Source organism: Lagopus muta, chromosome 3 (assembly GCF_023343835.1).
Source record: "Lagopus muta isolate bLagMut1 chromosome 3, bLagMut1 primary, whole genome shotgun sequence".
Taxonomy (NCBI): Eukaryota; Metazoa; Chordata; class Aves; order Galliformes; family Phasianidae; genus Lagopus; species Lagopus muta.
The window spans coordinates 93809667-93821776 of NC_064435.1; the positions used below are offsets into that span (position 1 = coordinate 93809667).

Below are 12110 nucleotides of genomic sequence, written 5' to 3' on the forward strand. Positions count from 1 at the left end.
TGTCCTCTTGATTGAAATGAGGTTATGAGTAAAGGGAGATCTTTATAATCTCTTCCTTGTCTCTTGAATGCCACTGTGGCTTTTTTGTATGCTAGGGGTTTGTATGCCAGGTGCAGAGAACCACTGGCATGCCTCAATTTTCAGTCTGCAAAACAAGAAAACATCTCATGGAGAAGAAGCTGCTTGATGTTTTGAATATAGATGATGCACACTGTGTATTTAAATCTCATCCAAGTTCTAAGATTCCATTAGGATGGAACTGTGAATGAGCTTCTTTTTTGCCTATGTAATCAGAATGCAGAACAGATGGGAAAAGCACAGTTTAAAGTGATGTGTTCATTAAAATGAAAGCTGCTCAGTGTTTGTTCCTGAACAGCTCAAGACACGAGACTCCTCAGGCTTATGATTTTTACGCTGTTTTGAGTTTGACAACTGTGAATGACAGCTATGAGATCTCTTTCACTTTTTCACTGTTAGACATCAACGCTGTTCCTTATCAACAGACTGATCACTCATATGATTTGTGCTCAGTTAAGATATCCTAGGAAGCAGTGTGTATTAAGAAGCTGACACTATATCAATTGCATTTACTGCAAGAAAGATCTGTTGAGATTTAAAAAATAATATAGCAATTATAACATTCTTTCAAAAAAAAGATCCATGTGGACTGTATCCAGATAACTACTGTTATCTCTTGGGTAATTTTTACTCTTAATTTTTGAGTTTTTAAATTAAAATTAAACTATTTTGAGAAATATAATTAGGAATATTTTTCCCCTTGCCTACTTTTCAGTGGAGGGAAAGACTTAATATCAGTGTAAGAAAGTCTAGAAGTAGTTGCAAAAGTGAATTAGGGCTTCTGCTGCCCACAGATTTTGTCAGTTGTATTTTATGTTTTATAAGTAATTTATGTCCTTACTTGAGAGTGAAAGCTTACTTGAGAACAATTCTTAGTGCATCTCTGTAAAGTTTCTATTGAAACTCATGGGGTTAGGATTAGGATTAGGATTAGGGTTAGGGTTAGGGTAGGCTAGAGTTTGGGTCTAATTTGCCATTTTATAGTAAATGTGTTCTTAGTTGGGGTAAATTCTAATAATGAACTCTGGAGACGAAGAAATATTATTGTCAATTTTGTAGTTTTTCTTTTTTTTTTTTTTGTTTGCTTGTTTGTTTTTTACAGATTCGATATAAGTAAAGTAGAGGTTGATTATAATCATGCTGCTATTTTCTCAATAATTATTGCCTTCTATTGGCAATAGAATATTGGCATATAATCAATATTGGCATTTTCCAGAACATGGTGTTCATTATTTCCCTGTTATGAGGGTTCATGTTGTGGTCTGTAATTTCATTGCTGTTCTCTTCTGGAAAGAACTTTAAAAACATTCTAAAAAAATCTCTACTATGAAAAGAGAAAAGAGATTACAAATCCAAACATATGAATATGTTTGTATGTGCAGGTGGAGGCCAATAACGAGCGCTGTCCCTCAAGGCTCTGTCTTGGGACCAGTGCTCTTTAACGTCTTTATCAGTGACATCAACAATGGAATCGAGTGCACCCTCAGCAATTTGCTGACAACACCAAGCTGAGTGGTGTGGTCGACACAGTGGAAGGGATGCCATTCAGAGGGACCTCAAGAGGCTGGAAAGGTGGGCCTGGGTGAACCTGATGAGGTTCAACACAGCAAAGTGCAGAGTTTTGCACTGGGGCTGGAGGAATCCCAGGCATCCGTACAGACCGGAAGGAGCGGTGCTTGAGAGCAGCCCTGCAGAGAAGGACCTGAGAGTTTTGATGGATGGAAAACTTAACATGAGCCAGCAGTGTGCTCTTGCAGCTCAGAAGGCAAATGGAATCCTGGGCTGCATCAGGAGAGGGGTGGCCAGCAGGGACAGGGAGGTGATTGTCCCCCTCTGCTCTGCTCTTGTGAGGCCCCATCTGCAGTACTGCGTCCAGGTCTGGAGCCTCCAGAACAAGAAGGACAGAGAGCTGTTGGAGAGGGTCCAGAGAACGGCCACAAAGATGGTCAAGGGCTGGAGCACCTCCCCTATGAAAACAGGCTGAGGGAGCTGGGCTTGTTCAGCCTGGAGAAAAGAAGGCTGCAGGGTGACCTCACTGCAGCCTTTCAGTACCTAAAGGGAGCCTACAGACAGGAGGGGAATCAACTCTTGGAAAGGGTTGATAACTGCAGGACAAGGGGAAATGTTTTTAAGTGGAGGGAGGGGAGATTGAGGTGTCAGGGGGAAGTTCTTCTCTATGAGAGTGGTGAGGTGCTGGAACAGCTGCCCAGAGAGGCTGTGGATGCCCTGTCCCTAGAGGTGTTTGAGGCCAGGTTGGATGGGGCCCTGGGCAGCCTGGTCTAGTATTAAATGTGGAGGGTGGTGGCCCTGCATGTGGCAGGGGGGTTGGCGATTCATGATCTTTGAGGTTCCTTCCAACCCTGGCCCTTCTGTGATTCTGTGATAAGAAACTTAACAATGCATTTTATTTATAATAAAGAAATAAAAAATACTTATCCATGTTAATGTTAGAAACATATTAAGTGATAGTGGTTTCCTACATAAGGATTGCTGTTTAGAGGGCTCCGCCTAATAGAGGTTAAAAGTGCAACCCTTGCAACCATGCAAGTCTTTTGTATTTGCCTTTATCAATATTACTAGACCCACTCAATGTTGTAATTCAGTTTTCTATGTGTAAAGTTAAACATTTTATTGTCTGTATACACACATTCAGTATCTACAGTGACAAAAAATAAACAATCAAAAAATGGAAACTGCTACTGATATCCTGCTTAAACAGTTGACTAACAGTGTGGGTAGATTCATGCAATTTCGATGTTTGTTATATTGTTTTCTAAGGTACCGTAGAAAATGGCTCTCCATATTTTCTCTATAGTGCAGTAGATGAATGATCTCAGTATTTCAAAGTCTTCCTTTTTCTCTTGATTTATCTTTTATATAAAGGAATGACAAGTAGTAAGGAAAGTTGCAAGGAAAATAGCAAAGTATCAAAAAGTATTGTTTTGACAATATTAGAGTGACCTAGAAGTGTGATTTGTCATTGAAAATTTGGTTTGTGTTTTTCCCATACGAGTATGCAGATTCAAACTCTGAATTAGGCTATTATTACAGGCTATTATTACGTAGTTATTAAAGAAAAGAGATTTTATGTTTCCTTGCTGAAAGGCTGTTAGAAGTTTTCTAAAGTTACACAAAGTTAACCTTTGAATAATAACTACCACCAATCCTAGATCTTAAATTTATAGCTTTTAATAGTTCATTTCCTAGTTATGTTTCACATCTTTCTTTCATTTATACCATTGAAACCTTTGGTTTCAAAAGTGCAGGAAACTAGACTTACCACAGTACTGTTATTATATTATTATTTGAGACAGGGGATGGTGAATAACTGTGACTAAAACAGAAATAAATTCTAGGACAAGGGACTCAGAGGAACAATCTAAGAGAATTCATTGAGCTTTCCAACCAATTACCTTGAGGAAAATTAGACCACTTTCTAGCGCCAATAAGTGTTGTGGATGAAAGGAACTTTGGCACAGACATTATATGCTAGTCAGCTAATTCAAGGCATGTTTAGGCAATGGCTACTAAAAAAGACAAGTGAAAAGAGACAGAAAGGAAAAAGAAGAGAATAAAGAAGAGATTTTTCACCACATCCTCAGATCCTGTGTTGTTTTTAGCTGGGATCTTGATCTATGTGTGGTAGGTCAACCAAAAATACCAGAACATGAGTATCCAGCTTCATATAGTCCAGTTGGTCAGAGCCCAAGCTTGGGGTGGAACACATTTCCATCTGCACAGCTGAGGGTTCCAGAAGATTTGGAAGTTTTTGGTGAGGGTCCTAGTGACCATGTGCCTCCCCCCTCAGTAAGCTGCCATAAAATGAAGTAGGTAAACAAGCTTGCTGTCCCTCCTCTTCAGGGCCTTGTCTGCCTCTCCCACCTCCTGTTTTAAACTTGAGTTATTGAGTCAAGTTCTTCATTGTTCCCTTACACCACATTCTACAAGTTCTTCTAATTTTGAATATAGTTTTGTGCATCTTCTGCATCACTGTATATCTTTTTCAGTAGTAAACTCGTTAGATGTTGCTTGATCTGTCTGCAGTAGGAGCAGATCAAACAAAGTTCTGTAGCTGTTTTGAAAATAAAAGTTAAAAAAAGTCTTTCACAGCCTTCTTTATCAACAGACATTCTCTAGCTGGCTTTTCTGTTTAAGATTCTTAGGCTTTTCTGTGCATGAAGGTTGCTTGAATGCATAAATATCTGTGTACCACATATGTTGAACATATAGTTCTCTGTTATCTGCTATCAAAGTCATGTACAATCATTCTTGCACAAGTTGAAATTAGTTGTCTTTTTTGTGCAGTGGAGTGCTATCCAGTATAAATGGTACTAACCAATAGCTAACTTCACTGAGTCAATTATTTATTGAGTGTGATTAATCCCAATAAATTCTGGAATAGTGTAAAAATAGGAAGCAGATATGGTCTGCATTTTTATTTGTTGCAGCTCTACTATCAATATGTGCTCCTTGCCAGATTAGTGAAAGTAAACTATATTGTATGCATGTTTAATATATTTTAAATATTTTGTAGTCGTATATTTCCAATTATTCATAAGTCACATTGATTTCATAGTTCTTAGTGTGTTTGCATTAAAGGCAGTACATGAAGTAAAATATCATACCATTACAGATGTATCCAATGTCTCTTTTTCCCACCATATTAAAAAATACAAACAATGCAATAATATAATTCAGAATGTAACCAGTGATAATTAAAACCAAAAGTTTGCATTAGATTATTTTGCTCATTCCTAAAGATAATTTGTTATTCTATAAAAACAAATGTATTTCTAAAAAATGTCATATTTATTGTGAAAAACAGTTATGAATTTCTACTTCAGTTCTCCTTTTAAAAGGCAAAAAAATTGTTAAATATTTTATCATTATCTCCTCTTTTCTGTGTCCAGTGTCAGATAGATTCTTTTCATTCTAATGAGGAAGGTATTTTTATTCAACACAATATTTAATTATTATGCTTAGCTGCAAGCACATGCACATTTCCGGGGATGTGAGATTTTTAGAATGAATGCTTCTTGAGTGAAGACACAAAGTACTTGAGTACTTTGATTTGTGGGGGAATTGTATTTAATCCAGGTTTCTTCCAAATTAATTTGAAAAACAAACAAACAAATTTAAAAAACCAACCTTTATCAATCCTTGATTCAATGCAGGTTACAGACAGATCACAAACAAATAAACAAATAAATCAGCTCCCACTTTACACAGCTTGATGAATCAAACTGGAAGAGGAATTCCCAGATCATTCCCTTCACATGCTGATCCACTATAACTGAATGAACCCTACTTCTCTAGGAACCCTACTTCATACTCCTTCATCCTTTTGACTATATTTTTTTTACTTATTTGGAAAATCTGAAAAGGAAATGCAAAACTGAGATACAAAATTTGATCAGGCAACCAACAGAATGATTGCTGCTCTTTGTAATATTGGCTAAAAGTCTTGTTTCACTTAGTAGCAACTGTTAGGTGACTGTCTCATATATTGCACAGTACTCATGTTTCCATCTGCTTTCACATCAGAAACTTAAATGTAGTGTCACGTATCTTTAAATTTTGTCAAACATAATGTGAAGAAAATGTTATGACTCTCCTAAAATGTAAGTGAAATGAAGAGAAATTTAAGCGCCCAAATTTTCCCAAATGGATATTTTCTGAACCTAACTTTTCAATGGATTTGTAGGTAAATGCTTTCACAAACTTAGTTTTAATTTACAAGGCATGAACGTTTGTCAGTTGCAAAATTTGACTCAGCATTATGAATCCGCTAAAATAAAATTGTATTGCATTATAAATTTAATAATCTAATTATAGCTAAGCTTTTTCCTTATAAGAGGGTTAAGTTGAAAAGGGGATGGTCAGTGTAGCCAATGGGCAGAACTGTGAGCCATGTAGATGGTCATAACCAAGGAACCCGGTGATGGTATCCTGGACATCTGCAAAGTTGGGCTGTGGGCCGGGGGCTCAGTCTTTGGATTGAGCAGTGAGCCACCCAGGAATGGACTATCCATGCCCAACCAATCTAGGGCAAAGACATGTGGTTAGACATACGGAATGCGTTTTAAACACAGGACTGTACATGTCTACCACGTTTCTGGTCACTGACCCCTACAGTCACTGGGAAGGGATGAAGCCAACATTGGCTCGAGTTTGATGGATTGAGAATTCACCATCTGAGTACATTGCCTGCAGCTGGACAAAAGACAATGTGGGCAGCTGCTAAAGCATGGGGACTGCCCATACAACTATCTGACATTGCCCAGACATACCAAGACTGTGAGACTTGCTCTAAGATGAGACTGACATCGTTGTCTGAAACAACAGCCCATCTTACTAGAAGACACAATCATCTCCAGCGATGTCAAGTTGATTACATTGGGCCCCTCCCTTGGTGAGAGGTGGAAAATATGCCCGGATTTGTGTCGACATGGCAAGTGGGCTAATGCAGGCCTATCCAGTGCCGAGAGTGAACCAGGCCTGTACCACCAAGGCACTTACCAAGTTGATGGCTGCCTATAGAACACCTCAAGTCATTGAGAATGTCCAAGGGACACATTTTACTGATGCTCTAATAAAGTGTGGGCAGAGGAAAACAACAATGAATGGCAATTCCACCTGCCATATAATCCAATGGGGGCAGGCCTTATTGAACGCTACCGTGATATTCTTAAGGCCCCCCTGAAACTGTCTCTGCAGAGGTGGACAAAGAGATGCCATGAAACCCTGCAGGACCTGAATGGAAGGCCTAGAGACAGCAGACCCAGTGCCCTGAAAATACTACAGACAACATGGGCCTCCCTGCTTAGGATCCATACTATGGGCACTGATAATTGGATCAGACCCCAAATTGGTGATGAAACTAATCTTCTGCTCCCTGCCCCTGAGAATCTAGAACTGGGTATAGAATAGAATGGCCTTGGAAGGTGCAGGTAGGACCGCAGTGGTGTGGCCTACTTGCAATGTGGGGGAGATTATTGGAGTAGGAGGCTCAGTAGTCCTTCCAATAATCAGTACATGGCCTACTGACCTTGTGGTCAACGCTCCAGTCTTCATTGCTAAGGGGACCCTCATCATGACCTATTGACAGATCAAGACCCTTTCCCCTTCCCCCTTGGTGCCCAATGTCAGCTGGGTCATACCCCAGTGCTAGCTGCAGTTGACCCAGGGTAGGAATGCAGCCTGTATCTTGCCCTGGAGGGCAGACCCTTGATCAGTATTATCTCTTTAATGTGAAATGCTGTTTCAAGTGCCTATGAAATCCAGAGATTGTTACTGATTTGTGCCAACTGACTAACAAAGAATTTCATGGCAAATTAGTCAGCCTTTGAAAAATTATAATGTGGCAAAAACTAATAAAGTGTAATTACGGCATAATAAAGATACTGAGTCTTTAGCAAGCAGCCCATTAAATCATTATAACTACATCATAAAATGATTAAGTCAAGTTAATGCATTTGAATTTATACTAAAGACGCTTTTTTTTTAAAAAAGCAATCATATTTCTTTTATATGTGTATGCTTTTTTCTATTATACTTCTCACAGCTGGTCTGCCTTCCAGCAATCAACATCTTCACAATGTGTTCCCTCCAAAGTAAGTGTCTGAGGTCTACGTCTCTCTTCTGTTTCAACCCAACAGGTGCAGGAGGCTGGTCTCCATCAGACAGTGATCATTATCAGTGGCTGCAGGTGGATTTTGGTAATAGGAAGCAGATCAGTGCTATCGCAACTCAAGGCAGGTATAGCAGTTCTGACTGGGTTACTCAGTATCGGATGCTCTGTAGTGATACAGGGAGAAACTGGAAGCCTTACCATCAGGATGGAAATATCTGGGTAAGTCATTGGTATGCAATGAAAATGTATGCTGTAATCATGTTGATTGATTGCATTTTTAGGGTCTATACGCTTCTATAATTCATTGATATGGCATTTGTGAGGACAGAACAGCTCAAAATGTGGTAATTCAAGTTGTAGCTGTTGCTAGGAGTCCTATCTAGGCCTTAGCAATATTTTATTTGGGATGATAGCAGTTATTAAAGATGCATAGCAACTTAATGTTGTTGTTGTTATTCCCCTGTTTCAATTTACATAGAATAAAAGTGAGGCACAGAAATAGTTCTGAAAATTCTTCTCTAATATTTTATTTTGAAAAGTGGCTTGTTCTTTGTGTGTGTGTTTTTAATGTATGTGATGTTTTCCATATTGAAGTTACAGAAATCTGTATGCTGTAATAATTTTAGAGAGAAGCATATATAACTTGGTCCTGTTGTTTTGTTTTGTTTTGTTTTTATGCTTTCGAAGATAAGCTGCTAATTTCCTTCTTTTTGAAAACAGTTGCTTCTATTCTGCTGGAAAAAAAAATGACAGCTATTATTTGATATGTCTGTTCTCATAGTAGTTCATTTAGATTGATGGTCTTTTGAAAAAGTGTACTTTGAGAACAACAGAATTCTTTCTGAAACCAAATTGAATTGATTAACTACTACATTTCATTGGAGGAGTACTGTCAAATAAGACAAGCTTTAGTTTTGTTATGCTTTAGATTTGCTTTTGTCAGATCTGTCTTTTATGGTCTATTAAAAATGAACATCAAAGATGCAGCATGAGGTCTGTGGTTTGGTTTGTGTTACAGGAACTTTCTTAATATGTGGAGTATATACAGGCAGACTTGTTTTTTATTAGAGCATTGAAACTTACTGAAAAAGCATTCTCTATGTGGCACACTGGATTCTGAAAATGAAAAGCTGGGGATGGGTGGAAGCAGGAGTGAAGAGGAAAATATCGGGTACTGCTTTAGATTTTTTTAGGAATGGGTTGTGAGGATCTTGTTTATCTTGGGAGGAAATAAAGCTCATGTTTAAACTTTAAATATAAAAGGTTTTACTTTCAAGGGCTCTTATGTATATAAAAATACTTGTAGCCTTTAGTGTTTGTATTATTTTAGAGGTAGAAAAATCTTAAGGAACTACTATTGAAATTATCAATTTCTCTCAAGGGAATGATAAAGAAAACTGAAGCTGAGAGGTATATAAAGCTTAATAAAACAGGAATAATCTATTCTTAATACCCTGGAAGGAAAAGTCTTTCAGCAGTATGTAGTTTGGTGATTTTTGTCCAAGCTGTAACTGTTTCCAAAACAGTCAGTATTTCTGAGGGCTTTATAGAAAGATTTATTCTTATATTGTATCTTAATGCAGAAATATTGACAGCTTTTCTGTAAGGATATATTTCATTTATCTATTTATTAGCAATTAGAAATGTTTAGTGAATTCAGCAAAAATTATTTTTGTTGCAGAACATGATTATAATCTATAGTAGTATGTGATGAGTTGTGCAGAAATCTGCACTTTGTGTTTGTACTTGCTTCACAAGCTGTTAGATGCAGCACAGCTGCTGTGAATGTCCTGCATTTTTAGAATAGTATAAAAATTGCAAGCTATTGGGATTGTCCAAAACCAAACAAAAAAAAAGACAACAAAACACAAAAAAAACCCTAGATCACTAGAGTATTGACTTTAACTTTCCTAAACAGGAAAATTTCATTTTATGAAGTGAATTTTATTTTATGAAGTGATATACTCACCTGTTTAATCTTGAATGTACTGTGTTTATTAACTGTCAGTATGTTGCAAAGACAGGGAAGGTGCCTGAGCATGAAGAAAGGTTTCTGGACAATTGTAGTAGAATTATGAGACAGACTTGCCAGTGTGGAAATGGGTTGGTGAAGAGTTTCCCAGTGTGTGTGTGTGTGTGTGTGTGTGTGTGTTTGTTTGTTAAATTTCTTGTACACAGTGACTCTGTAAGGCAGATCCTACAAGCATGAGGGCCAAGTCAGACTCCATGAGACAAGCATAGCCAGCATAGGAAATTTAAATTCAAATTCATATTTTTCCTAGCTGTAGTGACTGCAGTAATCCTGAAAATAGAGAATATGCTTAGAAATCCTATTGCACAGTACTTTGTCTTTCCCCTTTGGATTTGTATATTTCAATTCTTTTTTATCTGTGAGAGAAAGGTATAGATCCTGCTATATAGTTCCTGTGTTCCATCAGTTCCATACCTGAGTATAGTTGTTTACAGACAAAAGTAAATTTAAGGGAGAAACCAAGGGAGACAAAATGAAAACAGAAATGCACATTAGAGCAATTCTTAATACTGAAGCACGTGTGATATTGAATAACTCAGTAAATAGTGAAAATATAAGAAATAAAAGCAAGGCTTCTTTATAGAAAGCAAGAGATAGTCATTTCTGTGGATACCAGTGGCATTCCATTGGTATGAGGATATCCTCATGTCAGTGGGAAGGATTCTTTCTGTGTCTCTCAAGCCCTTTATTCGAAGAGTCATTTATACTGTCCTTTAGCATTGTTGGCAATCTTGGATTCCTAGGCAACAGCACATGTCTGTATGTGCAGCATATGTTTTCCCTCTCAGCTGGTCCATCTCGCAGAATCACATAATGGCCTGGTTTGGAAGGGACCTCAAGAATCATGAATCGCCAACCCCCCTGCCACATGCAGGGCCACCACCCTCCACATTTAGTACTAGACCAGGCTGCTCAGGGCTCCATCCAACCTGGCCTCAAACACCTCTAGGGACAGGGCATCCACAGCCTCTCTGGGCAGCTGTTCCAGCACCTCACCACTCTCATAGAGAAGAACTTCCCCCTGACACCTCAATCTCCCCTCCCTCCACTTAAAAACATTTCCCCTTGTCCTGCAGTTATCAACCCTTTCCAAGAGTTGATTCCCCTCCTGTCTGTAGGCTCCCTTTAGGTATTGAAAGGCTGCAGTGAGGTCACCCTGCAGCCTTCTTTTCTCCAGGCTGAACAAGCTCAGCTCCCTCAGCCTGTCTTCGTAGGGGAGGTGCTGCAGCCCCCTGATCATCTTTGTGGCCGTCCTCTGGACTTTCCTTAACAGCTCTGTGTTTCTAGTATTGGGGGCTCCAAACCTGGACACAGCACTCCTCGGAGACCCACACCTACAAGGCTTCTTGGCCATACCCTGGACCCTGTCAGAACCAGTTTTTCTTTCTGGTCTTTTCTTCTTTGCCCCTGGCAATCATGCATAGGCAGGACTGGCAAGACAGGAAATGACTGTGGGCTTTCATGTAAGCCTTGAGACAAAGTGCCAGATGGCTCAGACATCTTTGAGATAAGGGATCGCACATAGTCTCTCATAGCAAGCTTTGAGAAGGAGTCCTAAACAGTATCTCTCATGTAGCCCGAGAATACAAAGAACGTGTGTATTGTAACTGAAAGTGAAGAAGGAATGAATTCTAGTATATACCCATTCTACTAGGATATACAAGAATTATTTGCTTTGCAAAAACTATCACTGTTGTTTTTCCTCAAAATCCATCTTTTTCTTTTTTATGACTTTAAGCAATATTTTTGAAATACGTCAGAAAAGATTTTTTTTTTTCTTTTCAGTTTGATAGTTGCTGCTTCTGTCCTCTTGGGTACACAGTAAGATCTTGAGTGAAAGCTTACATCACAGAAGCGTTTGCTAGATGAGTGGCTTCTTCTCTTTTTAAGTACTTATATTGAATTAAATTATATTAAGCCAATTTAAATTATATTTAAAATATATTTTCAATGTACAGTTATGGGAACACTTTAGGAATATGAAATGTGATTAGAATAGTATGTGTACTGCTGTTTGTTGCTGGGTTGCTACTAGAATATCATATACTGTGCAGCCCTAGGCAGAGGAGCTTTGATACATTAATGGGAATGTTTTGACTAGTGTTTATTGCAAGGCCCTGAGGTTTTTTGGAGATAATGTGAATTTATTGCTGTTCTGTATTTAAGGATACACTGATGTATTGTGTCTTGCAGGATTTTTATGTCTAGTATCTCTTTATCTCCATAGCAAAACCTGCAAAGTGACCAGAATAACTTTTACTGGCTCTTAATTCTCTGGATATTTTATTACTAGAAAAACTTTCTTTTCAAATTCAAGCATCTCTTCCACATGGAAAAATATTTCTTTTTCCACATGAAATAACCTGT

General features: G+C 38.3%; 1 protein-coding gene across 2 annotated transcripts in view; it reads left to right on the forward strand.

Annotated features, from left to right (window-relative positions):
• The window catches only part of CNTNAP2 (contactin associated protein 2), a 654845-nt gene that overhangs the window by 255315 nt on the left and 387420 nt on the right, over positions 1-12110 (forward strand). For both annotated transcript variants that reach the window (XM_048939493.1, XM_048939492.1), the window contains exon 3: positions 7737-7930. In XM_048939493.1, coding sequence (XP_048795450.1) covers positions 7737-7930 — 194 coding nt within the window. The remainder of the gene's footprint in view (positions 1-7736; positions 7931-12110) is intronic.